Source organism: Pseudophryne corroboree, chromosome 6 (genome assembly GCF_028390025.1).
Source record: "Pseudophryne corroboree isolate aPseCor3 chromosome 6, aPseCor3.hap2, whole genome shotgun sequence".
NCBI lineage: Eukaryota > Metazoa > Chordata > Amphibia > Anura > Myobatrachidae > Pseudophryne > Pseudophryne corroboree.
This window is the reverse complement of record NC_086449.1, coordinates 845,770,021-845,795,776: the sequence shown is the minus strand read 5'-3', so window position 1 is coordinate 845,795,776 and position 25,756 is coordinate 845,770,021. Positions and strand designations below refer to the sequence as shown.

Here is a 25,756-nt window from a genome sequence, read left to right as displayed (position 1 = left end):
GTACAGATCCCCAGTATCCACTACGGACTGCGAGGAAAAGGAATTACCGGTAGGTATTAAATTCTTTTTTTTTGGTGGGGAGGCTGTGGGCATTTTTCCTCAAGCACGGTATTCCTCATCTCCTGATCTGCACTGACATGCACACACAAAAATCATCTGTTGGGGGTGGGGATTTCTTTATACTGAGAAACCCTTATAGTGCCCGCATATGGCTAGCCCCACCCCTATCCCATATTCCCACGAATTGCGACTATATGGTCCAAATGGTTCTTATCTGCCGTCAGATTCTATGTTTCTATGAATGGTTCCTGACACGTAGCTGGGGCAGGATTCCTCACCACGCCTCCCTTTTATCTCCAGCCTCATATATTTACTCCCACCCATTTTGAACTGCCAACGACCTCCTCCTTCCTGATTACCGTCTCCAGATCTTGTCTTCGAGACTTCTCCGTTGCAGCACACAGCTTCAGGAATGCCCTTCCCAGCCTTAAAAGTGGCCTTAAAGCCATGTACACACGGTGCTGTGCGGATTAAGCCCTACATTGACTATTCGATGGGGCCGGAGTACAGCCCTGAATATAGTCAATGTTGGCTGCCTGCACAGTCTATTTTCTCTTGCGATGCCGATCCCGTGGGACCGCTCATCGGCATCGCAAGCTGTGTACACACGGTGAGATGTGCACTAATTTTCCTTACGATTTTTCACTATATACTGTAGTCAAAATCGTAAGGAAAGTTAAGTGCATATCGCACCGTGGCCCTCATTCCAAGTTGATCACTCGCTAGCTGCTTTTAGCAGCAGTGCAAACGCTATGCCGCTGTCCTCTGGGAGTGTATCTTAGCTTAGCAGAAGTGCGAACAAAAGGATCGCAGCGCTGCTACAAAAAAGATTGTGCAGTTTCTGAGCAGCTCCAGACCTACTCAGCGCTTGCGATCACTTCAGACTGTTTAGTTCCTGCTTTGACGTTTCAAACGCCCTGCGTTCGGCCAGCCACTCCCCCGTTTCCCCAGGCACGCCTGCATTTTTTAGCACACTCCCGGAAAATGGTCAGTTACCTCCCAGAAACACCCACTTCCTGTCAATCACTCACCGATCAACAGAGCGACGAAAAAGAGTCGCTAGACCTTGTGTAAAACTGCATAGTTTTGTGTAAAAGTACGTCGCGCGTGCGCCCTGCGGCCCGTATGCATGTGCAGTTTTGCTGTTTTTTTACCTGATCGCTGCGAAAATCGGCAGCGAGCAATCAACTCGGAATGAGGGCCCGTGTGTAGTATATCACCCCTCCTCCAACTTCTGCACTCTCCAATTCCACTCCACTCACATTCTGTGTCCACCCGCAGCCCCTCTAGTTTGTAAACTCTCATGAGCAGCACCTTCTGCTGTATTTCCTACATAACTACAGTAAAACTTTGTTACCCTTTACATGTTATCTGTAACAACGACCTATTCAGAACATCTGCGAATAAAGACAGACAACAGTGCTGCTGTTTAAATTCTTTGTAAAATGTATTAGTGACAGGTACTATGGGGGTCATTCCGAGTTGCTCGCCAGCTAGCTTTAGCAGCCGTGCAAACGCTATGCTGCCGCCCACTGGGAGTGTATTTTAGCTTAGCAGAAGTACGAATGCATGTGCAGCCGAGCTCTGCAAAAACAGCGCTTGCGATCACTTCAGCCTATTCGTGTCCGAATTTGACGTCATGCGAACGCCCAGCCACGCCTGCGTTTTTGCAGACACTCCCTGAAAACGGTCAATTGACACCCAGAAATGCCCCCTTCCTGTCAATCTTCTTGTGGCCATCAGTGCGACTGAAAACTTTGCTAGAACCTGTGAAAAACAACAACGGGCTTTGTACCCGTACGACGCGCATGCGCAGAAATGCAGTTTTTTTAGCCTGATCGCTGCGCTGCGATCAACTCTGAATGACCCCCTCTAGTCGTGGCTCCGTCTGTGCCAGGGAGATCGTCTCTGTGCACTCCCGGCGGGGCTAGGCAGACGGATCGCCTAGTCACGCCGGGAGTACACACCTGCGATGGAGCTGCACTGGATGAGTGGATCTGTATAATCTTACATTGTAAATGGTGGTGGCACTAAAGAACAGACAGGGAAAACCAAACCCACACAAAACCAAGCATTGGTGTTCAACTCTCCAGTCCACAACCCACCCGTGCAGGTGGTGTAACCATTTCCCATCCAGGACAATTTGTTTCCATCAAACCCCACTGGAAGAAGAGTGCACCCACTAAGGCCTAAAACTTAACAAACAAGCAACCATTCTTTACCAGCAAGGCCAGGCCTAAGCTGCAGCACCTCCACCACCAGAAACCTCCTAAAGAGGATTTATCTTACGTCCTAGAGGATACTGGGGTCCACATTTGTGCCATGGGGTATAGACGGGTCCACTAGGAGCCATGGGCACTTTAAGAAATTGATAGTTTGGTAAGGCCCATTTTAAATCTCAAGTCGTTGAACCCGTACTTACGGGTGTTCAAGTTCAAGATGGAGTCTCTGAGAGCGGTGATCTCAAGTCTGGAAGAGGGGGAATTCTTGGTGTCTCTGGATATCAAGGATGCATACCTTCATATTCTGATTTGGCCACCTCATCAGGCTTATCTAAGGTTTGCCTTACAGAACTGTCACTACCAGTTCCAGGCCCTGCCATTTGGCCTCTCTACGGCACAGAGGGTGTTCACCAAGGTAATGGCAGAAATTATGTTTCTCCTCCGCAAACAGGGAGTGAACATAATACCGTACCTGGACGATCTGCTGATAAAAGCTCCATCCAGGGAGAGGTTGTTGAACAACATTGCCCTCTCAAGCCAACTACTCCAGAATCAGGGGTGGATTCTGAACTTACCAAAATCTCATCTGGAACCAACACGGAGGCTTCCGTTCCTGGGGATGATAATGGATACGGAGGCACAAAAGGTATTCCTTCCGTTGGAAAATACATTGGTGATCCAGTCAGTGGTGCGGGATGTTCTGAGACAAACCCGAATATTGGTGCATCTATGCATTCGCCTTCTGGGAAAGATGGTAGCCGCTTACGAGGCGCTTCAGTACGGAAGGTTTAATGCAAGGCCCTTCCAGCTGGATCTGTTGGACAAATGGTCCGGATCACATCTTCACATGCGCCAGATGATCCGTCTGTCGCCAAAAGCCAGGATTTCTCTTCTGTGGTGGCTTCAGGCTTCTCACCTGACCGAGGGCCAAAGGTTTGGGATTCAAAATTGGATTCTGCTAAGGACAGCCTCAGAGCTTGGGGAGTAGTCACCCAAGGGGAACAGTTCCAAGAAAAATGGTCAAGTCAGGAAGCCATTCTTCCAATCAACATTCTGGAGCTAAGGGCCATATACAACGCCCTTCTACAGGCATCGCATCTTCTTCAAGATCAAGCCATTCAGGTTCAGTCGGACAATGTGGCGGCAGTAACGTACGTAAACCGACAAGGCGGAACAAAGAGCAGGGCAGTCATGTCAGAGGTAACAAGGACTCTCCTCTGGGAGGAAAAACACGCTGTGGCGTTGTCCGCGATCTTCATTCCAGGAGTAGACAACTGGGAAGCAGACTTCCTCAGCAGACACGACCTCCACCCAGGAGAGTGGGGCCTTCACCTGGAGGTGTTCGAGTACCTGACACATCGATGGGGAATGCCACAAATCGTCATGAAGCAGTATTGTTCCAGTTCGAGGGACCCGCGAGCAGTGTCGGTGCACGCTCTGGTGTCTCTATGGGTCTACCAGATGGTTTACGTGTTTCCACCGCCTCCCATTGATCCCAAAGATTCTCAAAAGAATAAAAAGGGAAAAGGTTCAAGCAATTCTCATTGCTCCGGACTGGCCAAGAAGGGCCTGGTATGCGGATCTACTGGAGATGCTCCTAGCGGACCTGTGGCCTCTACCTCATCGCGAGGGCCTTCTCCTCCAACAGGGTCTATCAAGACTTACCACGGCTATGTTTGACGGCATGGAGGTTGAGCGTCAAATTCTAGCCCGGTAAGGGATCCCGGATATGGCTATTCCAACCCTGATCCAAGCCAGAAAGGGGGTAACGTCTACACATTACCACCGTATTTGGAAAAAAATACGTCTCTTCGTGTGAGAACAGGAAATTTCCTGCGGTGGAATTTCAACTGAGACATTTTCTCCTTTTTCTGCAGTCATGTGTGGATGTGGGCCTACGGCTGGGCTCCATAAAGGTCCAGATTTCGTCCTTATCCATTTTCTTCCAGAAACAATTGGCTTCTCTCCCTGAGGTTCAGACATTTTTAAAGGGGGTTCTGCACATCCAACCGCCCTTTGTGCCTCCTACGGCACCTTGGGATCTCAACGTAGTGTTGCAGTTTCTGCAATCGGAATGGTTTGAGCCTTTACAGGAAGTTGACGTCAAGTTTCTTACGTTGGAGGCCGTCACGCTGTTGTAGATCTTATAAAGAAGTACAGCGATCTCCTGTCCTGCAAATGAGAAAGACCCGTAGCATTTCGGGTGGAAACGCGTTGGTTAATAAGGGACATAAAACGAACCCCACAGTTCCGGTATACAAACATCTGGTTTGCTGAATTGAATACCAGACATCGGTTCCAGTGGACTTTTCCAGAGAGACGCTTGGTGACTGTTAATTAGAACTGTTTATGACCGGTTCTCAAACCTGCTGGTAATTATTTTGGCTCTCCGCTATAGCAGGACTTTGGAAGTCCTTTCTGCATGTTGTATATATATTCCATGTGTGTTAGTGTGTATAATTAATTTGTGATTTTAATACACATGCAACTTATTCTTCTTTTTCATGTCAACCTATTAATGGTAAAACATTGACCGAGGACGGACCCAAGTGGATGTTTATCTCAGGATAAGGGATGTATAATTTCTGTGACCTTCTAGATATTATTATGTTGACTGTAATTATGGTAGTGGGCGCCTGAGGGAACACTTCTCCGTTATTTTCATTGAAGCGGACGACCCGTCACAGAAAATCTGACTCGCTGTTTGTTTTCTATGATCCCAATAAAATTGGGTGTCCTGCTTCAAGGCAGACAATTGCACACTGGATCAGGCTTACTATCCAGCATGCTTATTCCAAAATCTGTACAGGTCCACTTTACTAGGTCGGTGGTTTCTTCCTGGGCGGCTGCCTGGGGTGTCTCGGCTATACAACTTTGCAGAGCAGCTACATGGTCAGGTTCGAACACGTTTGCTAAGTTCTCCAAGTTTGATACTTTTTCCTCTGAGGACCTTCAGTTTGGTCAGTGAGTTCTGCAGGAACCTCAGCACTCTCCCACCTGGTTTGGGAGCTTTGGTACATCCCCATGGTACTAATGTGGACCCCAGTATCCTCCTAGGACGTAAGAGAAAATAGGATTTTAATTACCTACCGGTAAATCAGTTTCTCATAGTCCGTAGAGGATACTGGGCGCCCGCCCAGCGCTTCGGGTTTCCTGCCCTGTTACTTGGTTAAGTATTGTTGGATCAGCGGTTGCTGTTCCTAGTTTAAAGTTTGGTTGTGCCTTAGTGTTGGACAACTTACAGAACCCTCGACTAGGTAACCCGGATGTCACAATGCCGACGCCGGAATCCCGTCTAGCGGGGGAAATACCGACGGCAGAATCCGGCGCCACAGCCTTTCCTCCCTCTATGGGTGTCCAAGACACCCATAGAGGGAGAACAAATCCTTGCTAGCGCTCGCCCCGCTGCTGGCATACCCGTGGCCGGGATCCTGCTGGTATACGGATAGTCAGGATCCTGGCCGCCGGTTCTAAGTACTGATTCTATCTATCTATCTATCTATCTATCTATCTATCTATCTATCTATCTATCTATCTATATATATATATCTCAAACATGCTTTTTATATTGTTTTTTATAACGTCTATAATCTGTAGGTGATATGGATAATGTTCATATACTATTTATGTTGAACATGTCTAACTGGTGTTTGATTTTTAGTACATACACGCCACAATAAAGAAAAATTGACAAACATGAATGTTACAGGATATGTTGTAATATTGGAATAACCGGATTACTGATACCTATGTTATATACCCTACTCATACTCCTTACAATAAAGAACGTGTAACCGTAACGTGCACTGACATGGGGATGAGTGATTATACCACTGTACAGTTTAGCAGACAGTAAGGGAGATGTACTTAGCCTTGAACAGTGATACATTTCACAGTGATAACATACCAGCCAATCAGCTGCTAACTGCCAGGATACAGGCTGGGTTTGAAAAATGACAGGGAGGTGATGATTGGCTGGTACTTTATCACCGTGCAATGTATTCCTTTTCAAGGCTTGGTACATCTCCCCAGTATGTGTAACATTTATTTCATCTTTCATCCTAGAGGATGCTGGGGTTCCATTTAGTACCATGGGGTATAGACGGGTCCACTAGGAGCCACTGGCACTTTAAGAGTTTAATAGTGTGGGCTGGTCCCTCCCTCTATGCCCCTCCTACCAGACTCAGTTTAGAAAATGTGCCCGGAGGAGCCGGTCACAGCTAGGGGAGCTCCTAGAAGTTTTCTTAGTTTTATTGTTTTCTAAAGTTTGTTATTTTACAGGGAGGCTGCTGGCAACAGCCTCCCTGCTTCATGGGACTTAGGGGGGGAGTAGGAGCCAACTAATAGAGAGTTAATGGTTCTCTACTCCGCTGACAGGCCACTGAGCTCCTGAGGGTGCTGATCGCAAGCCTACGAGGTGACCGCTCACTCCCGCAGCACAGCCGCCACCCCCTAACAGAGCCAAAAGATAGAAGAGTGGTGAGTACAGCGCTGGCGTCCCGGTTAGCGGGTCGCCGGCTGGTATGGCGGCACAAGGGTTGGAGCGCAGCTCTGACAGGCTGTGCTCCTGGAAGGCTCAGCAACTTAACACATGTAGACGCTGGAGGGGCATCCTGAGCCAGCGCATTAACCCTACACTGGTCACGTAGTTAACGGGCTAATCCCACTGTTAACACACACACAATCCTCAGGCCAGTATAAAGATTAAGTGTGGGAAGCTGTGCGCCATTACAGGGGGCGGGGCTTCCTCTCAGAGCGGATCCAGCACTCACCAGCGCCATTTTCTCCCTGCAGATCATAAGGACAGGACGCTGACAGGGAGCGCTGCCCTCCACATAACTCCAGAAATACCTCTGCGGTACCAGGGTGATATAGACGGGGGGGGGGGGGGGGAGTGTGATAACAGTACTAACTAGCCTATTAAGGATAGTTAGTCAGCGCCAGGCTTTTATCCTAATAACTGCCTACAGAGGCGCTGTGTGGCTGGCTCCTTATACTCTGTGACTCTCTGAAGGTACTCTGGGGGAAACTGTGTCTGACATTTTCCTGTATGTATGTATGTGTGTGTGTGTGTGTGTGTGTGTGTGTGTGTGTGTGTGTGTGTGTGTGTGTAAGTGACAGTGTGTGTATATATCCACATTACCATGTCTAAGGGCTCTGTATCATGTGCTGCAGAGTGTTTATCTTCTCCAGAGGAGTCTATTCCATGTACTCAGGACTGCAATGTGCTTTCCCAGCCTTCTGAATCTGAACCCCCATGGGTGGATTCTTTAAGGGGAATGATATTCCAGATTTCATCAAGGATGTCACATACTGAGAAAGAGACGCAGTTTTTGAGAAAATCTGTGGAGGGTTTGAAGTATTCAGCCCCTGCTACTTCGTCTCAAACCCCACCTACATACCTACAAAAACGTACACTTGCCCAGATAATGCAAGCTGACACTGATACCGACTCTAATACAGGGGACGGTGATGGGGATATGAAGGGGGTGGGAGCATCACTTGCTAAAGGGGTGCAGCTGATGACTGAAGCCATTAGGGATGTTTTGCATATTACAGAGAAGATACCTGAGCAGGAAGAGGAGACTTATTTTACTGTAAATAAGAAATCCTCGCTTACCTTCCCTGCTTTTAAAAAATACCAGAGAAAAAATTCCAGATCCCTAAAAATAATTCTCATTGCTTTCCCTTTTCCTGAAGAGGACAGGAAGAAGTGGGAAAACCCACCTATAGTAGTCGCTTCTGTATCTAGGTTGTCTAAAAAGGTGGTTTTACCTGTCCCTGGTTCAACCGCCTTAAAGGAGCCGGCTGACCGCAAGATTGAGACTACGCTCACATCACTATACACTGCTACAGGTGTGGCTTTAAGGCCCACTGTTGCTTGTGCGTGGATTTCTAAAGCCATAGTAAAGTGGTCAGGCTCATTATTAGAAGAATTAGATACTATGGATAGGAGTGACATTGACTTGTTTTTACGCCACATACAGGATTCTGCAGGTTTCATGGTGGAGGCCATGAAGGACATTGGCCTGCTTAATGCGAGGGCTACAGCCATGGCAGTGTCGGCACGCAGAGGACTCTGGTTACGCCAATGGGCTGCGGATGCAGAATCCAAGAAAAGTGTGGAGAACCTAACCTTCACAGGTCAGGCCCTGTTTGGGGACGCACTGGATGCGTGGATATCCACAGCAACTGCGGGTAAGTCGACCTTTCTTCCCGTCGCAGCTCCACCGGCTTGGAAATCTTATCCTACTCCTTCACTACAGTCCTTTCGGACCGCAAAATGTAAAAAATCCAAAGGCCCCTCACCTTCTTTAGAGGAGGTTGGGGAAAATCCAGAAAACCTGCACCAACAGGTTCCCTGGAATAGAAGCCAGGTTCTGCTTCCTCAAAATCTTCAGCATGACGGTGGACCTCCCAGCCTGGAGATCGGACAGGTGGGAGCGAGACTAAAAGATTTCAGCCACTTTTTTGCGTCATTGTGCCTAGACCCCTGGGTAAAGGATATTGTTGCCCTGGAGTACAGACTGGAGTTTCAGATACTCCCACCACACAGATTCTTCAAGTCAGGCTTACCAGCTTTGTGGTTCCGAAACCGGACGGTTCGGTAAGACCAATATTGAACCTAAAGTCATTGAACCCCTACTTAGAAAGTGTTCAAATTCAAGATGGAGTCGCTGAGAGCGGTGATCTCCGGTCTGGAGGAGGTGGAGTTCCTGGTATCCCTGGATATCAAGGATGCATACCTTCCACATTCCGATCTGGCCGCCTCATCAGGCTTACCTACAGTTTGGAAAAAAACTGTGTTCCCTAATGCACACCGAGTGAATAATATTACTATATAATAATAGTCAGATAATACGGAGATCTTAGTTGCGTATATCTGCAGATATACGCAACTAAGATCTCCGTATTATCAGACTATTATTATATAGTAATATTATTCACTCTGTGTGCATTAGGGAACACAGTTTTTTTTTCCTACACAGAATTACCCCTCCCCTTTTAGCACCTGAGTGACATTACAATCTGATTGAGCAGCTTTCCACCTTGTGTGTTACCTACAGTTTGCACTACAGGACTGTCACCATCAGTTCCAGACATTGCCATTTGGCCTATCCACAGCACCGAGGGTATTCACCAAGGTCATGGCAGAGATGATGTTCCTCTTCCGCAAGTAGGGAGTGAACATAATTCCATATCTGGATGATCTACTGATAAAGGCATCTTCCAGGGAGAGACTGTTGCAGAGTATTGCTGTCTCAACTCAACTACTTCAGAATCACGGGTGGATCCTGAACCTTCCAAAGTCACATTTGGAGCCGACAAGGAGACTGCCCTTCCTGAGGATGTTTCTCGACACGGAAGTGCAGGGGGTGTTTCTACCAGTGGAGAAAGCGTTGGTGATCCAATCAATAATCTGGGATGTCCTGAGGCCAGCCCAGGTATCGGTTCATCAGTGCAATCGCCTTCTGGGAAAGATGGTAGCCTCCTACGAGGCGCTACAGTACGGAAGATTCCATGCACGGTTTTTCCAGCTGGATCTTCTGGATAAGTGGTCGGGATCTCATCTCCACATGCACCAGCGGATACGCCTGTCGCCAAAAGCCAGAATTTCACTCCTCTGGTGGCTCCAAACTTCTCACCTACTCGAGGGATGCAGGTTCGCGATTCAGAATTGGATTCTTCTAACCACGGATGCAAGTCTCAGAGGTTGGGGAGCAGTCACCCAAAGGGAGCAGTTCCAAGGAAGATGGTCAAGTTAGGAAGCCATGCTTCCGATCAACATTCTGGAACTAGGCATCGCATCTTCTTCAAGATCAAGCCATTCAGGTTCAGTCGGACAACGTCACAGCGGTGTCCTACATAAACAGGAAGGGCGGAACGAAGAGCAGAGCTGCAATGTCAGAGGTAACAAGAATCCTCCTCTGGGCAGAAAGACACGCGGTGGGATTGTCAGCGATCTTCATTCCGGGAGTGGACAACTGGGAAGCGGACTTCCTCAGCAGACACGATCTCCATCCAGGAGAATGGGGCCTCCACCAGGAGGTATTCGCAGAGGTAACTGGCAGATGGGGTGTACCTCAGATAGACATGATGGCCTCTCGCCTCAACAAGAAGCTTCAGAGGTACTGTTCCAGGTCACGAGACCCGCAAGCAGTGGTGGTGGACGCCCTGGTAACTTTGTGGGTGTTCCAATCCGTGTATGTCTTCCCTCCTCTTCCACTCATCCCAGGGATTCTCAAACTAATAATAAGAACGAGAGTTCAGGCAATCCTCATTGCTCCAAACTGGCCAAGACGGGCTTGGTACGCAGATCTTCTGGAATTACTGCTGGAAGATCCGAGGCCTCTTCCTCTTCGCAAGGACCTTCTACAACAGGGGCTGTTCGCCTATCAAGACTTACCGTGGCTACGTTTGACGGTATGGAGGTTGAACGCCAGATCTTAGCTCGGAAGGGCATTCCAAATAAGGTCATTCCTACTGTGATCCAAGCTAGGAAGGGAGTAACGTCTAAGCATTACCATCGGATTTGGAAGAAGTATGTGTCTTGGTGTGAATCCAGGAAGTTTCCAACGGTGGAGTTTCAACTAGGACGTTTCTCCTCTTTTTGCAAACGGGTGTGGATGTGGGCCTACGCTTGGGCTCCATAAAGGTTCAGATTTGGGCTTTGTCCATTATCTTTCAGAAACAATTGGCTGCTCTCCCTGAGGTTCAGACATTCTTGAAAGGAGTTCTGCACATCCAACCACCCTTTGCTCCTCCTACGACACCCTGGGATCTTACTGTGGTGCTGCAGTTCCTGCAATCGGATTGGTTCGAACCTTTACAGGAGGTGGACGTGAAGTTTCTTACTTGGAAGGCGGTCACACTGTTGGCATTGGCATCTACAAGATGTGTGTCAGAATTGGGGGCATTGTCGCACATGAGCCCCTACTTGATTTTCCATGAGGATAGAGCTGAGCTCGGAACGTGTCAGCAATTTTTTCCAAAGGTTGTATCTGCTTTTCATATCGACCAACCTATTGTGGTGCCAGTGGCTACTGACACCTCGATTACCTCAAAGTCCTTGGATGTTGTGCGGGTTTTGAAAATATATGTGAAGCGAACTGCTCGCCACAGAAAGTCGGACGTACTGTTTGTCCTTTTTGATCCCAACAAGATTGGGTGTCCTGCTTCTAAGCAGAAAATTTCTCACTGGATCAGGCTTACTATCCAGCATGCTTATTCTACGGCTGGATTGCTGATTGCAAAATCGGTTTAGGCCCACTCTACCCGTAAAGTGGGTTCTTCCTGGGTGGCTGCCCGGGGTGTCTCGGCTCTTCAGCTTTGCCGCGCGGCTACTTGGTCAGGGTCGAACACGTTTGCTAAGTTCTACAAGTCAGTGGCGTGCAGTGAGGTCAGTGGCTGGTGAGGCACTGCAGGCATAATGTTCTCTGAGCCCCGCTGATGACCCCTACCGCCGTCAAGCTAATACCTGCTACCATCACCAAGCCGATGCCAGTTACCGCCGATGTCCCTGATGCGTCAGCTTGGGTAGGTGAGGGATCTTTCCAAATCCCTCCCTGCTGTCAGAGACAGACAGGCAGACAGGGGATGTGAGAGGATGGTGGAAAAAGACAGACAGACAGGCAGGCAGACAGACAGAGGATGTGAGAGGATGGTGGAAAGTGACACACAGAGGAAAGAGACAGACAGGCAGACAGACAGAGGATGTGAGAGGATGGTGGAGAGAGACACACAGAGGAAAGAGACAGACAGGCAGAGGATGTGAGAGGATGGTGGAAAGAGACACACAGAGGAAAAGAGACAGACAGACCTAGGATGTGAGAGGATGGTGGAAAGAGACACAGAGGAAAGAGACAGACATGCAGACATACAGAGGATGTGAGAGGATGGTGGAAAGAGACACACAGGAAAGAGACAGACAGACCTAGGATGTGAGAGGATGGTGGAAAGAGACACAGAGGAAAGAGACAGACATGCAGACATACAGAGGATGTGAGAGGATGGTGGAAAGAGACACAGAGGAAAGAGACAGACATGCAGACATACAGAGGATGTGAGAGGATGGTGGAAAGAGACACAGAGGAAAGAGACAGACATGCAGACATACAGAGGATGTGAGAGGATGGTGGAGAGAGACACACAGAGGAAAGAGACAGACAGGCAGAGGATGTGAGAGGATGGTGGAAAGAGACACACAGAGGAAAAGAGACAGACAGACCTAGGATGTGAGAGGATGGTGGAAAGAGACACAGAGGAAAGAGACAGACATGCAGACATACAGAGGATGTGAGAGGATGGTGGAAAGAGACACAGAGGAAAGAGACAGACATGCAGACATACAGAGGATGTGAGAGGATGGTGGAAAGAGACACAGAGGAAAGAGACAGACATGCAGACATACAGAGGATGTGAGAGGATGGTGGAGAGAGACACACAGAGGAAAGAGACAGACAGGCAGAGGATGTGAGAGGATGGTGGAAAGAGACACACAGAGGAAAGAGACAGACAGACCTAGGATGTGAGAGGATGGTGGAAAGAGACACAGAGGAAAGAGACAGACATGCAGACATACAGAGGATGTGAGAGGATGGTGGAAAGAGACACAGAGGAAAGAGACAGACATGCAGACATACAGAGGATGTGAGAGGATGGTGGAAAGAGACACAGAGGAAAGACAGACATACAGAGGCTGTGAGAGGATGGTGGAAAGAGACACAGAGGAAAAGAGACAGACATGCAGAGGATGTGAGAGGATGGTGGAAAGAGACACAGAGGAAAGAGACAGACATGCAGACATACAGAGGATGTGAGAGGATGGTGGAAAGAGACACAGAGGAAAGAGACAGACATGCAGACATACAGAGGATGTGAGAGGATGGTGGAAAGAGACACAGAGGAAAAGAGACAGACATACAGAGGATGTGAGAGGATGGTGGAAAGAGACACAGAGGAAAAGAGACAGACATACAGAGGATGTGAGAGGATGGTGGAAAGAGACACAGAGGAAAAGAGACAGACATACAGAGGATGTGAGAGGATGGTGGAAAGAGACACAGGGGAAAAGAGACAGACATACAGAGGATGTGAGAGGATGGTGGAAAGAGACACAGAGGAAAAGAGACAGACATACAGAGGATGTGAGAGGATGGTGGAAAGAGACACAGAGGAAAGACAGACATACAGAGGCTGTGAGAGGATGGTGGAAAGAGACACAGAGGAAAAGAGACAGACATGCAGAGGATGTGAGAGGATGGTGGAAAGAGACACAGAGGAAAGAGACAGACATGCAGACATACAGAGGATGTGAGAGGATGGTGGAAAGAGACACAGAGGAAAGAGACAGACATGCAGACATACAGAGGATGTGAGAGGATGGTGGAAAGAGACACAGAGGAAAAGAGACAGACATACAGAGGATGTGAGAGGATGGTGGAAAGAGACACAGAGGAAAAGAGACAGACATACAGAGGATGTGAGAGGATGGTGGAAAGAGACACAGAGGAAAAGAGACAGACATACAGAGGATGTGAGAGGATGGTGGAAAGAGACACAGGGGAAAAGAGACAGACATACAGAGGATGTGAGAGGATGGTGGAAAGAGACACAGAGGAAAAGAGACAGACATACAGAGGATGTGAGAGGATGGTGGAAAGAGACACAGAGGAAAAGAGACAGACATACAGAGGATGTGAGAGGATGGTGGAAAGAGACACAGAGGAAAGAGACAGACATGCAGACATACAGAGGATGTGAGAGGATGGTGGAAAGAGACACACAGAGGATAGAACCAAAGAAAGAAAGCAGATCCAGACGCGCTGTCACAGCTGCCAGCAAGGGATTGTCAGTCCCAAAGAAATTTTTAACAAAGAAAAGCAATAGAGCTGGCGCTAGGTGTTTCTCCAATGATAAATAATTGAATGACTGTGGATGAGGGGGAGGGGACAGGGGGAGGGGAGGAGCCTCGGAGACAGAGGACAGACCTGAAACACAGTGTCACGGAATAGGGGAGGGGAGGGGCTGCAACTGACCCCACAACTCCTATAGTTAAAATATAAATTGACATTGTGGAGAGACTTATGGGCACCTGTGCAGCCTTCCCCTGTATGGGAGTCCCCTACTCGGCTTCCTGTTACTGGACGCTGCTGCTGCTGCTGCAGTTCCGTGGGGGAGCTGGGGCAGAGCATGCATAGCAGCCCTCCCGCATCCATTGTACTGTAACCTGTTGCTAAAGAAGGACCAGTGACCACTACCCAATCAGAGCACCGATCGCGGTAGCGGCCATCTGGCCCTGCACACACTCAGTGTAAACCGGCCCAGCAGACATGCACCCTTCCTCACAGAGATCCTTTCTCCTGCGGCCAGGCAGACTCGGCAGTGGTCACTCGTTGCAAGAGAGCTCTCTCAGCCAGCGGGGCTCCCAGCTCCTGAAGAGATCCCCCCCTGTCACAGAGTCCGAACGGTGGTGTAGATTCCAGAGAGAGAGCATCTAGGTAGGCTGCAAACAACTAATGGGGCACCCTCAAAAGTAATGACAAGGCCGACCCTGCCCACTGCCCTATCGCAGCTTCCTCAGGGACAGGGGCATGCTTTCATGTGAGCTGACAGCACGCCCCTGTCAAAGCGGCACTTCCATTAGGTGCCGCTTCAGCTGCATTTTTTTGAATGGGCTTTCACTGCCCTACGTTTGGCCCCGCCCCCCCGCTTCCATCCCTTTCACACTGATAGCTGGAGGCACCGAGAACGGTGCCTCCAACACACATTTAACACAGTTATTCACAAGGTACAAATGATTAAAATAATGTAAAGACTAAAGCAGATACTTATAACACAGAATATGTGTCATAAGTATCTTCTTTGTATTATTTTAATCATTAATGACAGGGGAGGCACTGCCTCCCCTGCCTGCACGTCCCTGCTACAAGTTCGATACTTTGGCCTCTGAGGACCTAAAGTTTGGTCAATCTGTTCTGCAGGAACCTCGGCACTCTCCCTCCCGTACTGGGAGCTTTGGTACATCGCCATGGTACTAAATGGAACCCCAGCATCCTCTAGGATGTAAGAGAAAATAGGATTTTATATACCTACCGGTAAATCCTATTCTCGTAGTCCGTAGAGGATGCTGGGCGCCCGCCCAGTGCTTCGTGTTCCTGCATTGTTATTTGGTTAAGTATTGTTGGTTCAGCCGTTGCTGAATCGTTTCAGTTTGGTTAGCTTGGCTTTCCTTTTGTTATGTGTGAGCTGGTGTGAATCTCACCACTATCTGTGTATTCCTTCTCTCGAAGTATGTCCGTCTCCTCAGGCACAGTTTCTAGACTGAGTCTGGTAGGAAGAGCCAGCCCACACTATTAAACTCTTAAAGTGCCAGTGGCTCCTAGTGGACCCGTTTATACCCCATGATACTAAAAGGAAACCCTAACCCAGTATCCTCTACGGACTACGGGAAAAGCATTTACCGGTAGGTATATAAAATCCTATTTTTTGTGTTACGTAAAAAGGAGTTTGTGCATATATTATTACCAGTTATTTATATAGCGCACACATATTCCGCATTATATTATAATAACATGTTTTACTGTATAGTGATATCATTATGTTTCTCTCTATCTCCAGGAAGCTTCCATGTTTAAAGTGATCGTCGCTCCTGACAACCTTCTCATAGTTTCCTTGGAAGATTCTGACGTGACTCCCTCAGCCTCTGTGTATGTGGTGAAAATAACTGGAGAATCCAAAAATTATTTCTTTCAGTTTGAAGAATTTAACAACTCGTTACCCAGCCCACTAGTCTTCAATGCTAGTTACCATGGCCTCTATTATATTGTCACATTAATGGTGATACATTCTAACTTGGCTTCAAGACCAGCAAGATCAGTCACTGTACTGACCAGTAAGTTGGCGTCTCTGTTCTTACGATAATTATTAGAGATGTTCCTGGAGTCTTGTGTTATGGTTCTCAATGGTACAGTATGTTTTGGTTTGGAATTCGTATTTACAGTTCTAATCTTGTGTTTTGGATTTCTTGAAAATGGATAAAACAGCTAAAATCATCTTATTTTGCAATCCAAAACCTGAAATTTGGATTTAAAATACAAAATTCCGACCCGTGGGAATATCCGAACAGAAACCGGTCCGAGTTTGGATTGCTAAAGAGTCAAATCGCACATCTTTAGAGCAGACCCCCATATTTTGATTTTTGTTCTAAATCATTGTCTAGTTTGGTTCTGGGTCTGGATTTCTTTAAAATGTAAAAAAAAAAAAAAGTAAAATTATGTCATTTAGACCTGTTTTGGTTCCTACCGTATTAACACAAATAACATTAATGTTTTGTAATTTCCACTGACATTTTACCTGCAGTCACTGATGAGGGACTTGCGTGCAATACAGAACATGCAAGATTCCGAACTTGGCGAGATGACCTAAACCCCAACGTTTATGTGTGTGGTTTTCAGCGAAACAGAACTGCTCATCTGTACTAATTCCATGAGTGAGAAATGCTCAGTACATACAGTAGACGCACGATGTGGAAATGGGATTATATTGGCTTCTGTTTGTTAGTTGGGGGTTTCCTGTGGCTTCGTCTGGCTCATTGTATTCATTGGGCCTGATTCAGGTCCCTTCCAAGTAAGCAGCAGCGTTGTTATTTCTAACAATCGGCGGGATGCAAAGGAGTCGGAGATCGCTGGAGATGCTGGACCATAGCAGACCTTTTTTTTTTTAAAAGGGGCAATCACTTACAGGGCATGGTTTTGCCTTGCAGCTGTTTGCCCCTTTAAAAAACAATGAGATTGGCCGGTGACCTGCACCTCCAGCTATCTCAGACTCCATTACATCCAACCGAACATCTGAATTACCAGCATTATTCCTTATAATAATAATACAGATAATAAATTTATTTGCCTACTGGTTCAGATATGATTATGGTCCTGCAGCTTCTGTGTGTTCTGCAACCTGTTCTGAGATGTGTGTGTATTCACAATGAAGGAAGAGCCTGGGGGCAGCTCAGTATCACGTAGAATGCCACCCCTTTACCATGAAGGTCCTCCCCTTCTCAGCAGCGCACAAGAGGTCCACTGTGCATAAAATACCCCATCATTTGTATGCAGTGAGCAAAAAAGGGGTTTTCTAAGAACTCATTCGCCAAGAAGAGAAAACTTGATCCAGCACGCCATGTTTATTCCCAGTAGCGGAACAAGCATTCTGGCACAGTACATGCATAACTCCTTTCACTAGCAGTCTTATATTTTTCCAGGGCTCGTATAGCAGCCGCAACAGGGTAAATGGCAGCGCTACTACATCATTATGTATTATTGTGATGTGCTGCATAATGATAGTAGCCCCCAATGATTAGGAGACTTGCTTTTCACACTACATGACTAGGGGTTAAAGTGTGTGTGTGTGTGTGTGTGGGGGGGGAGGGGGGTGGAACGGACTTCCACCACCTGTAATGGTAGGGGGAACTAGTTCCACCTCCTCCATTGCCTTGCACAGTAATTCCAACAGAAAAGCCCGCTCCATCACCTACGTCAATCGATGATGCTGGTGGCGCTGGTTTTACTGATGAGCTCTCCCCTTTCCTCAGGTCCTGGTGCCTCCAGGTCCTACTCCATCTACAGCCCACCCCTCCTAGTACTCACACACGCTGTGTCTGTTGGGCAGCATTCATACCCTCCTCAGGTCCTAGTGGCATCTTTTTCTGGCATGTCATGCTGTCACCACTGCTGAAGTGAAGAAGAGCCATGAAGAGGAGCAGGATCTGTGCATCTTGAAGACAAGATGAGAGGGGACTGGAGGGACAAGAGAGGTGGGAAAGCTGCTGGAGGGACACAGGCGGTGACAGAGGCAGAGATGTGTATAAGGGGCACCGCTGTGGGTATTATGTGTCTGAGTAACACTACTATGGTCATTATGTGTAAGGGGCACTCCTATTGTGGGCAATATGTCTAAGGGGCACTACTACTATGGGCATTTTGTGTATAAGCTGCACTTCTGGGGTCATTATGTGTAAGGGGCACTACTACTGTAGGAATTGTGTATAAGGGGCACTACTGTGTGGTATAGCGTGTATAATGGGTACCATTGTGTAGTGCAACGTGAATAAAGGGCACTACTGAGTGATGCAAACCTAATAAGGGGCTTTACTATATGGTGTAATATGAATCCGAGGCACTACATGCGGTGTAATGTGAATAAGATTATGCCACTGTGTGGTGTAATGTGAATCAGGGGCACTACATGCGGTGTAATGTGAATCAGGGGCACTACATGCAGTGTAATGTGAATCAGGGGCACTACATGCGGTGTAGTGTGAATAAGATTGTGCCACTGAGTGGTGTAATATGAATCAGGGGCACTACATGCGGTGTAATGTGAATAAGATTGTGCCACTGTGTGGTGTAATATGAATCAGGGGCACTACATGCGGTGTAATGTGAATAAGATTGTGCCACTGAGTGGTGTAATATGAATCAGGGGCACTACATGCGGTGTAATGTGAATAAGATTGTGCCACTGTGTGGTGTAATTTGAATTAGGGGAACTATTGTGTGAACAAGCTACTTCTTTGTGAGATCAATGTCCCTTTATAAAATATGGGAAGTAGGGAACTAATTTATAGTTTGCAGGGGGGTGCCAAAAATACTAGCACTGGCCCTGCTTAATGTGAGAGAGGGAGTAGGTGGTATATGAGTTCCACCACCTCTCCAGGACCACTTTAAGCCCTGGGTGCACTACTGTAGGCATTATGTGTAAGGGGCACTACTGTGGTCATTATGTGTAAGGGGCACTACTACTGCGGGCATTCTGTATATAAGCAGCACTACTACTGGGGGCATTATATGTAAGGGGTACTACTATTGTGGGCATTATGTGTAAGGGGTACTACTACTGCGGGCATTCTGTATATAAGCAGCACTACTACTGGGGGCATTTTGTGTATAAGTGGCATTAATACTGTGGAAATTGTGTATAAGGGACATCACTGTGGACATTGTATATAAGGGGCACTACTGTGTGGCATAACGTATATGAAGGGTACCATTGTGTAGCGCAATGTGAATAGAGGACACTACTGCGTGACATATCCATAATAAGGGGCATTACTATGTGGTATAATATGAATCAGGAGCACTACATGCAGTGTATAGTCAATAAGATTGTGGTACTATATGGTGTCATTTGAGTTAGGGAATACTATTGTGTGACACCGCTGCTTCTTTGTGAGAGTGGGAAGTAGGGCACTAATAGTTTGCAAGGGGGGTGCCGTAAACACAGCCCTGGCCCTGGCTCTGCTTAATGTGAGGGGGGGGGGGGGGGGGGGGTTAATGAGTTTCCTCACCTTTCCAGGATCACTTTAAGCCCTGTACATGATGGTGTTGATGGGAGATCTGGTTGCTTGGCAGTAAGACTCAGTGCATGGTAAGATTAGTGTCTTGCAATCTTCACCACCCTATTCTGGCCTCAGCTTTCAGAGCAGCCATTATTTTCCCAATTACAGAATTGTCTTGCTGTAGGTAAATACTGATGAACATATGTCCTTCTTTCTGTTCTTTCTTCCAGAACCACTTCCAGTCAGCAAGGTTTTTGTCCATGATTATAAACCATCTCCAGAAACCGGAGTTGTGTTTAAAGTTCAATATCCAGAAAAGTTCAATGTCTTCACAAGAGTAAACATTAGTTACTGGGAAGGGAAGAACTTCCGTACTATGTTATATAAAGGTCAGGAATACAGAATATATTACTAATTATGACTTTCCATTGTGTTATCTTTTGGAGGAGACAGTATTGCATTTAAGAAAATATTTTTACTGTTTTGTATTAATAACGTATAAGCTTTTTGAGACGGATCCATATAATTTTTTTCCTTTCCTGCCACTTGGACCACATAACCTGCATGGGGGAGACCTTACAACACAACAGTACTGTGTAGCACCCAATCCACACTATCTTGGTGAGATACACCCACCCACTGTACCGGGCTGTACCTGCCAATGTGTAGAAGCCAGTATCCTGATATAACAGTCAAGGGGTGTACTATGGTATGCCGGTGGGCGGGCTCCCGGCGGAAAGCATACCGGCACCGGAATCCCTATCGCCGGCATACCGACAGCTTGGCGAGCGCAAAGGAGCCATGCTATCTATTCTCCCTCCAGGGGGGTCGTGGACCCCCAAGAGGGAGAGAAGGTGTCGGTATGCCGGCGGTCAGGATTCCGGCGCCGGTATGCTGGCCGTCGGGAGCCCGGCCGCCGGCAAACTGAAGACCACCCCACTCAAGGGCAAACATTTCCGGAGGAGAGCTTCCAAATGCAGGTGACTGTCGCCATCCCATGAAGGATGCATAATTGACATGTAACCAGTTCTAATACTTCAGACATAGGCAGGCCCAATGGTCACGGTAAGCCACTTACCAGATTCTCTGTGTGGTGCGATGATTGAGCACCCAGATCCGCACACACGCAGCTCCATTCTGGCCTTTATACTGTAGGCTGTGGGGAAGGGCTCATACTCTATACGCACTATAACAATATCATTATTGCTGCTGGAAGCATTCGTCCATAGAGCTGGCTGTGTTGGCTGTTCCCAGGGTGCACTGCACCGCCTCCCCTATAACCCCGCCTCCAGGCACTGGAGCTCAGTTTGTACGTTGGTGCCTGCAGTGCAGGCAGCTAACATGGAGGGTTGCGCCAGGCAGCCCTGAAAAGAGCTTTTATAGAAGACAGAAGACTTCAATGGCCGCAGCACAGGCACTTACAAGTGCTATATGTCTTTCTGACATATCATGATGCGGCTCCCTCACCTTCCCCGATGGCGCTGTATACTCCCGTGCCCTGGTTGCCGGGTACTTACAGCGGAGGGAGTTTTCTTTAGGGCACACACACACTTGTCGCTGCTCTCCAGGATCGACTGGCCGCATCAAGGGGGGAGGTAAGAGGGTCCCCCAGGCGGGACCCGCTGGAAATCGCGATCCAGCGTGGTCTTTAGGAGACGGGCCGCAAGCTCTGGCATGGACACTGTGGCCATACTGGGACCCCACTAGACCACCAGGGCAAGGGCACAGGTTGGATTATATAAAAATCCGTTTTACTAAGGCCCGCAGTACCCGGTGAAGTCCAGCAAGGGGATAAGGCTCTGACCTGTAGCCCCTCCCCCAGCCCCAGGCGCCATTTACTGCTAATGTTCCCGCCCTGGAGCGGCATGTCTCTCCCTCACTCCCTGTCAGCGTTTGGGCGCCATTACACAGAGCTGCGCTGATCCTGGGACTGCTGGGCACTGTCTCCTCTGTAAAGCCGCCTGCATCATCAGCGCTGTGCATTTACAGGACACTTAAGTATTCTACATGTCATTTAGACAGTGTTAGGTAAGAACAAGTGCATTACTACAGAGATATTTAGTACAAGTATCCTGTGATATACATCCAGTATTACTGTGCATTGTTATATCTATATACTTGAATAGCTTTACTTAGTAGTGTAGTTACTTAGTATTGCTAGTCCAGTGCAGTTTTATTGTTGTGTAATAATTTCTGCATTGTACATGTGACTGTGTGTGCCAATAGCTGCTGTGTGATTTCCATTCCGTGTATCTCACATATACTACTATCCAGTGGTGCAAGTAGAAAAAATGTGTTACGGGTACTGTGTGCGCGCGCCGAAGGCGCACGCGCAAAAAAATGGGTGTGGCCAAATGCCACATGGGGCGTGGCCAATGAAAATGGGGGCGTGGTACACATATGGGGGGAGGGGCAGATACACGTATGACCCCAATAGTGCCAGATACACGTTGCCCCACAGTGCCAGATATACATTGCCCCACAGTGCCAGATACACATTGCCCCACAGTGCCAGATACACATTGCCTCACAGTGCCAGATACACATTGCCCCACAGTGCCAGATACAGAAATGCCCCCAGAGTGCCAGATATACATTGCCTCACAGTGTCAGATACACATTGCCCCACAGTGCCAAATACACAAATGCCCCCACTGTGTCAGATATACATTGCCCCCCGTGCCAGATACAGAAATGCCCCTACAGTGCCAGATATGCCCCCAGTGCCAGATACATGCCCCCCCCAGTGCCAGATATCCCCCAGTGCCAGGTATACATGCCCCCCTGTGCCAGATATCCCCCAGTGCCAGGTATACATGCCCCCCCCAGTGCCAGATATCCCCCAGTGCCAGGTATACATGCCCCCCTGTGCCAGATATCCCCCAGTGCCAGGTATATATGCCCCCCTGTGCCAGATATGCCCCCAGTGCCAGATATCCCCCAGTGCCAGATAGAAATGCCCCCCCAGTGCCAGATATTCCCCAGTGCCAGATAGAAATGCCCCCCCCCCCCCAGTGCCAAATATCCCCCAGTGCCAGGTATAACATGCCCCCCCCCCCCCTTCCCTGCTCACCGCTGCCGTCCTGTCTGTCATGTGAGGGAAGCAGAGCGCAGCCTGCGCCTCTCCTTCCCCTCAGTCTCCGGCGGGTGTCTCACAGTTTAATTCAGCGCCGATCCGTGAGCCAATCAGAGCTCGCGGTGCGAGCTCTGATTGGCTCACGGATCGGCGCTGAATTAAACTATGACACCCGCCGGAGACTGAGGGGAAGGAGAGGCGCAGGCTGCGCTCTCCTCCCCTCACATCAGCGGCGGGGACGGCGTGGAGCAGCAGAGGGAGGGAGGGAGGGAAGAGGAGCGGCGGCCCGTCGGTGTGGGTACGGCGTACCCACGGCTAAATTCTTACGGGTACGCCGTACCCACCCGTACCCGCCCACTTGCAACACTGCTACTATCCCTATATTCTGTACCCTGAAAGGGGCTAAGTGTATAAGTGTATCAGGGTTCTCATACAATATAGTGTTTCACAGGATATACTCTTTTTGTATTTTCTCTAACGTCCTAAGTGGATGCTGGGGACTCCGTAAGGACCATGGGGAATAGCGGCTCCGCAGGAGACTGGGCACATCTAAAGAAAGCTTTAGGACTAACTGGTGTGCACTGGCTCCTCCCCCTATGACCCTCCTCCAAGCCTCAGTTAGATTTCTGTGCCCGACGAGAAGGGTGCACACTAGGGGCTCTCCTGAGCTTCTTAGTGAAAGTTTTAGTTTAGGTTTGTTATTTTCAGTGAGACCTGCTGGCAACAGGCTCACTGCATCGAGGGACTAAGGGGAGAAGAAGCGAACTCACCTGCGTGCAGAGTGGATTGGGCTTCTTGGCTACTGGACATTAGCTCCAGAGGGACGATCACAGGTCCAGCCTGGATGGGTCCCGGAGCCGCACCGCCGGCCCCCTTACAGAGCCAGAAGAGCGAAGAGGTCCGGGAAAATCGGCGGCAGAAGACGTTCCTGTCTTCAATAAGGTAGCGCACAGCACTGCAGCTGTGCGCCATTGCTCTCAGCACACTTCATACTCCGGTCACTGAGGGTGCAGGGCGCTGGGGGGGGGCGCCCTGAGACGCAATAAAACATTACAGAAATACCTTACATGGCAAAAAATGCATCACATATAGCTCCTGGGCTATATGGATGCATTTAACCCCTGCCAGAATATACAAAAAACCGGGAGATAAGGCCGCCGAAAAGGGGGCGGAGCCTATCTCCTCAGCACACTGGCGCCATTTTCCCTCACAGCTCAGTTGGAGGGAAGCTCCCTGTCTCTTCCCTGCAGACAGAAAGGGTTAAAAAAAGAGAGGGGGGCACTAATTAGGCGCAGTATTAAAACATACAGCAGCTATAAGGGGAAAAACACTTATATAAGGTTATCCCTGTATATATATAGCGCTCTGGTGTGTGCTGGCATACTCTCCCTCTGTCTCCCCAAAGGGCTAGTGGGGTCCTGTCCTCTATCAGAGCATTCCCTGTGTGTGTGCTGTGTGTCGGTACGTTTGTGTCGACATGTATGAGGAGAAAAATGATGTGGAGACGGAGCAGAGTGTCTGTAACAGTGATGTCACCCCCTAGGGGGTCGACACCTGAGTGGATGTACTGTTGAAAATTACGTGACAGTGTCAGCTCTATATAAAAAAACAGTGGTTGACATGAGACAGCCGGCTACTCAGCTTGTGCCTGTCCAGACGTCTCATAGGCCGTCGGGGGCTCTAAAGCGGCCGTTACCTCAGATGGCAGATACAGACGCCGACACGGATACTGACTCCTGTGTCGACGGTGAAGAGACAACCGTGATTTCCAGTAGGGCCACACGTTACATGATTGAGACAATGGAAAATGTTTTTATACATTTCTGATAATACGAGTACCACCAAAAAAGGGGTATTATGTTCGGTGAGGGAAAAACTACATGTAGTTTTCCTGAATCTGAGAAATAAAATGAGGTGTGTGATGATGCGTGGGTTTCCCCCCGATAACAATTAATAATTTCTTAAAAAGTATTGGCTGCATACCCTTTCCCGCCAGAGGTTAGGATGCTATGGGAAACACCCCCTAGGGGGGATAAGGCGCTCACACGCTTGTAAGAACAAGGGCTCTAACCTCTCATGAGATGGCCGCCCTTAAGGATCCTGCTGATAGAAAGCAGGAGGGTATCCAAAAAAGGTATTTACACACATACTGGTGTTATACTGCGACCAGCTATCGCCTCAGCCTGGAGGTGCAGTCCTGGGTTGGCATAGTCGGATTCCCTGACTGGAAATATTGATATCCTAGATAAGGATAGTATATTATTGCCTATAGAGCATTTAAAAGATGCATTTCTATATATGCATGATGCACAGCGGAATAATTGCCGACTGGCATCAAGTATAAGTGCGTTGTCCAATTCTACCAGTAAAATGGTCAGGTGATGCGGATTCCAAACGGCATTTGGAAGTATTGCCTTTGAAAGGGGACATTTGGGGTCGGTCTTTTAGACCTGGTGGCCACGGCAACAGCTGGGAAATCCACGTTTGTACCCCAGGTCGCCTCTCAAAATAAGACGCCGTATTATCAGGCGCAGTCCTTTGTTGGCAAGCGGACAAAAGGTTCCTCTTTTCTGCTCGTGACAGAGGGAGAGGAAAAAGGCTGCAGAGATCAGCCAGTTCCCAGGAACAGAAACCCTTTCCCGCCTCTGCCAAGCCCTCAGTATGACGCTAGGGCTTTACAAGCTCAGGCACGGTGGGGGCCCGTTCTCAATGAATTTCAGTGCGCAGTGGGCTCACTCGCAAGTAGACCCCTGGATCCTTCAGGTAATATCTCAGGGGTACATATTGGAATTCGAGACGTCTCCCCCTCGCCGTTTCCAAAAGTCGACTTTACCGACGTCTCCCTCTGACAGGGAGGCAGTTTTGGAAGCCATTCACAAGCTGTATTCCCAGCAGGTGATAATCAAGGTACCCCTCCTGCAACAAGGAACGGGGTATTATTCCACACTATTGTGGTACCGAAGCCAGACGGCTCGGTGAGACCGATTCTAAAATCTAAAATCTTTGAACACTTACATACAGAGGTTCAAATTCAAGATTGAGTCACTCAGAGCAGTGATTGCGAAC

General features: G+C 48.4%; 1 protein-coding gene across 1 annotated transcript in view; it reads left to right on the top strand.

Annotated features, from left to right (window-relative positions):
- The window catches only part of LOC134934732 (receptor-type tyrosine-protein phosphatase O-like), a 122,977-nt gene that overhangs the window by 43,152 nt on the left and 54,069 nt on the right, over positions 1-25,756 (top strand). Inside the window, exons 2-3 of the mRNA XM_063930097.1 lie at positions 15,903-16,176; positions 19,845-20,003. Coding sequence (XP_063786167.1) covers positions 15,903-16,176; positions 19,845-20,003 — 433 coding nt within the window. The remainder of the gene's footprint in view (positions 1-15,902; positions 16,177-19,844; positions 20,004-25,756) is intronic.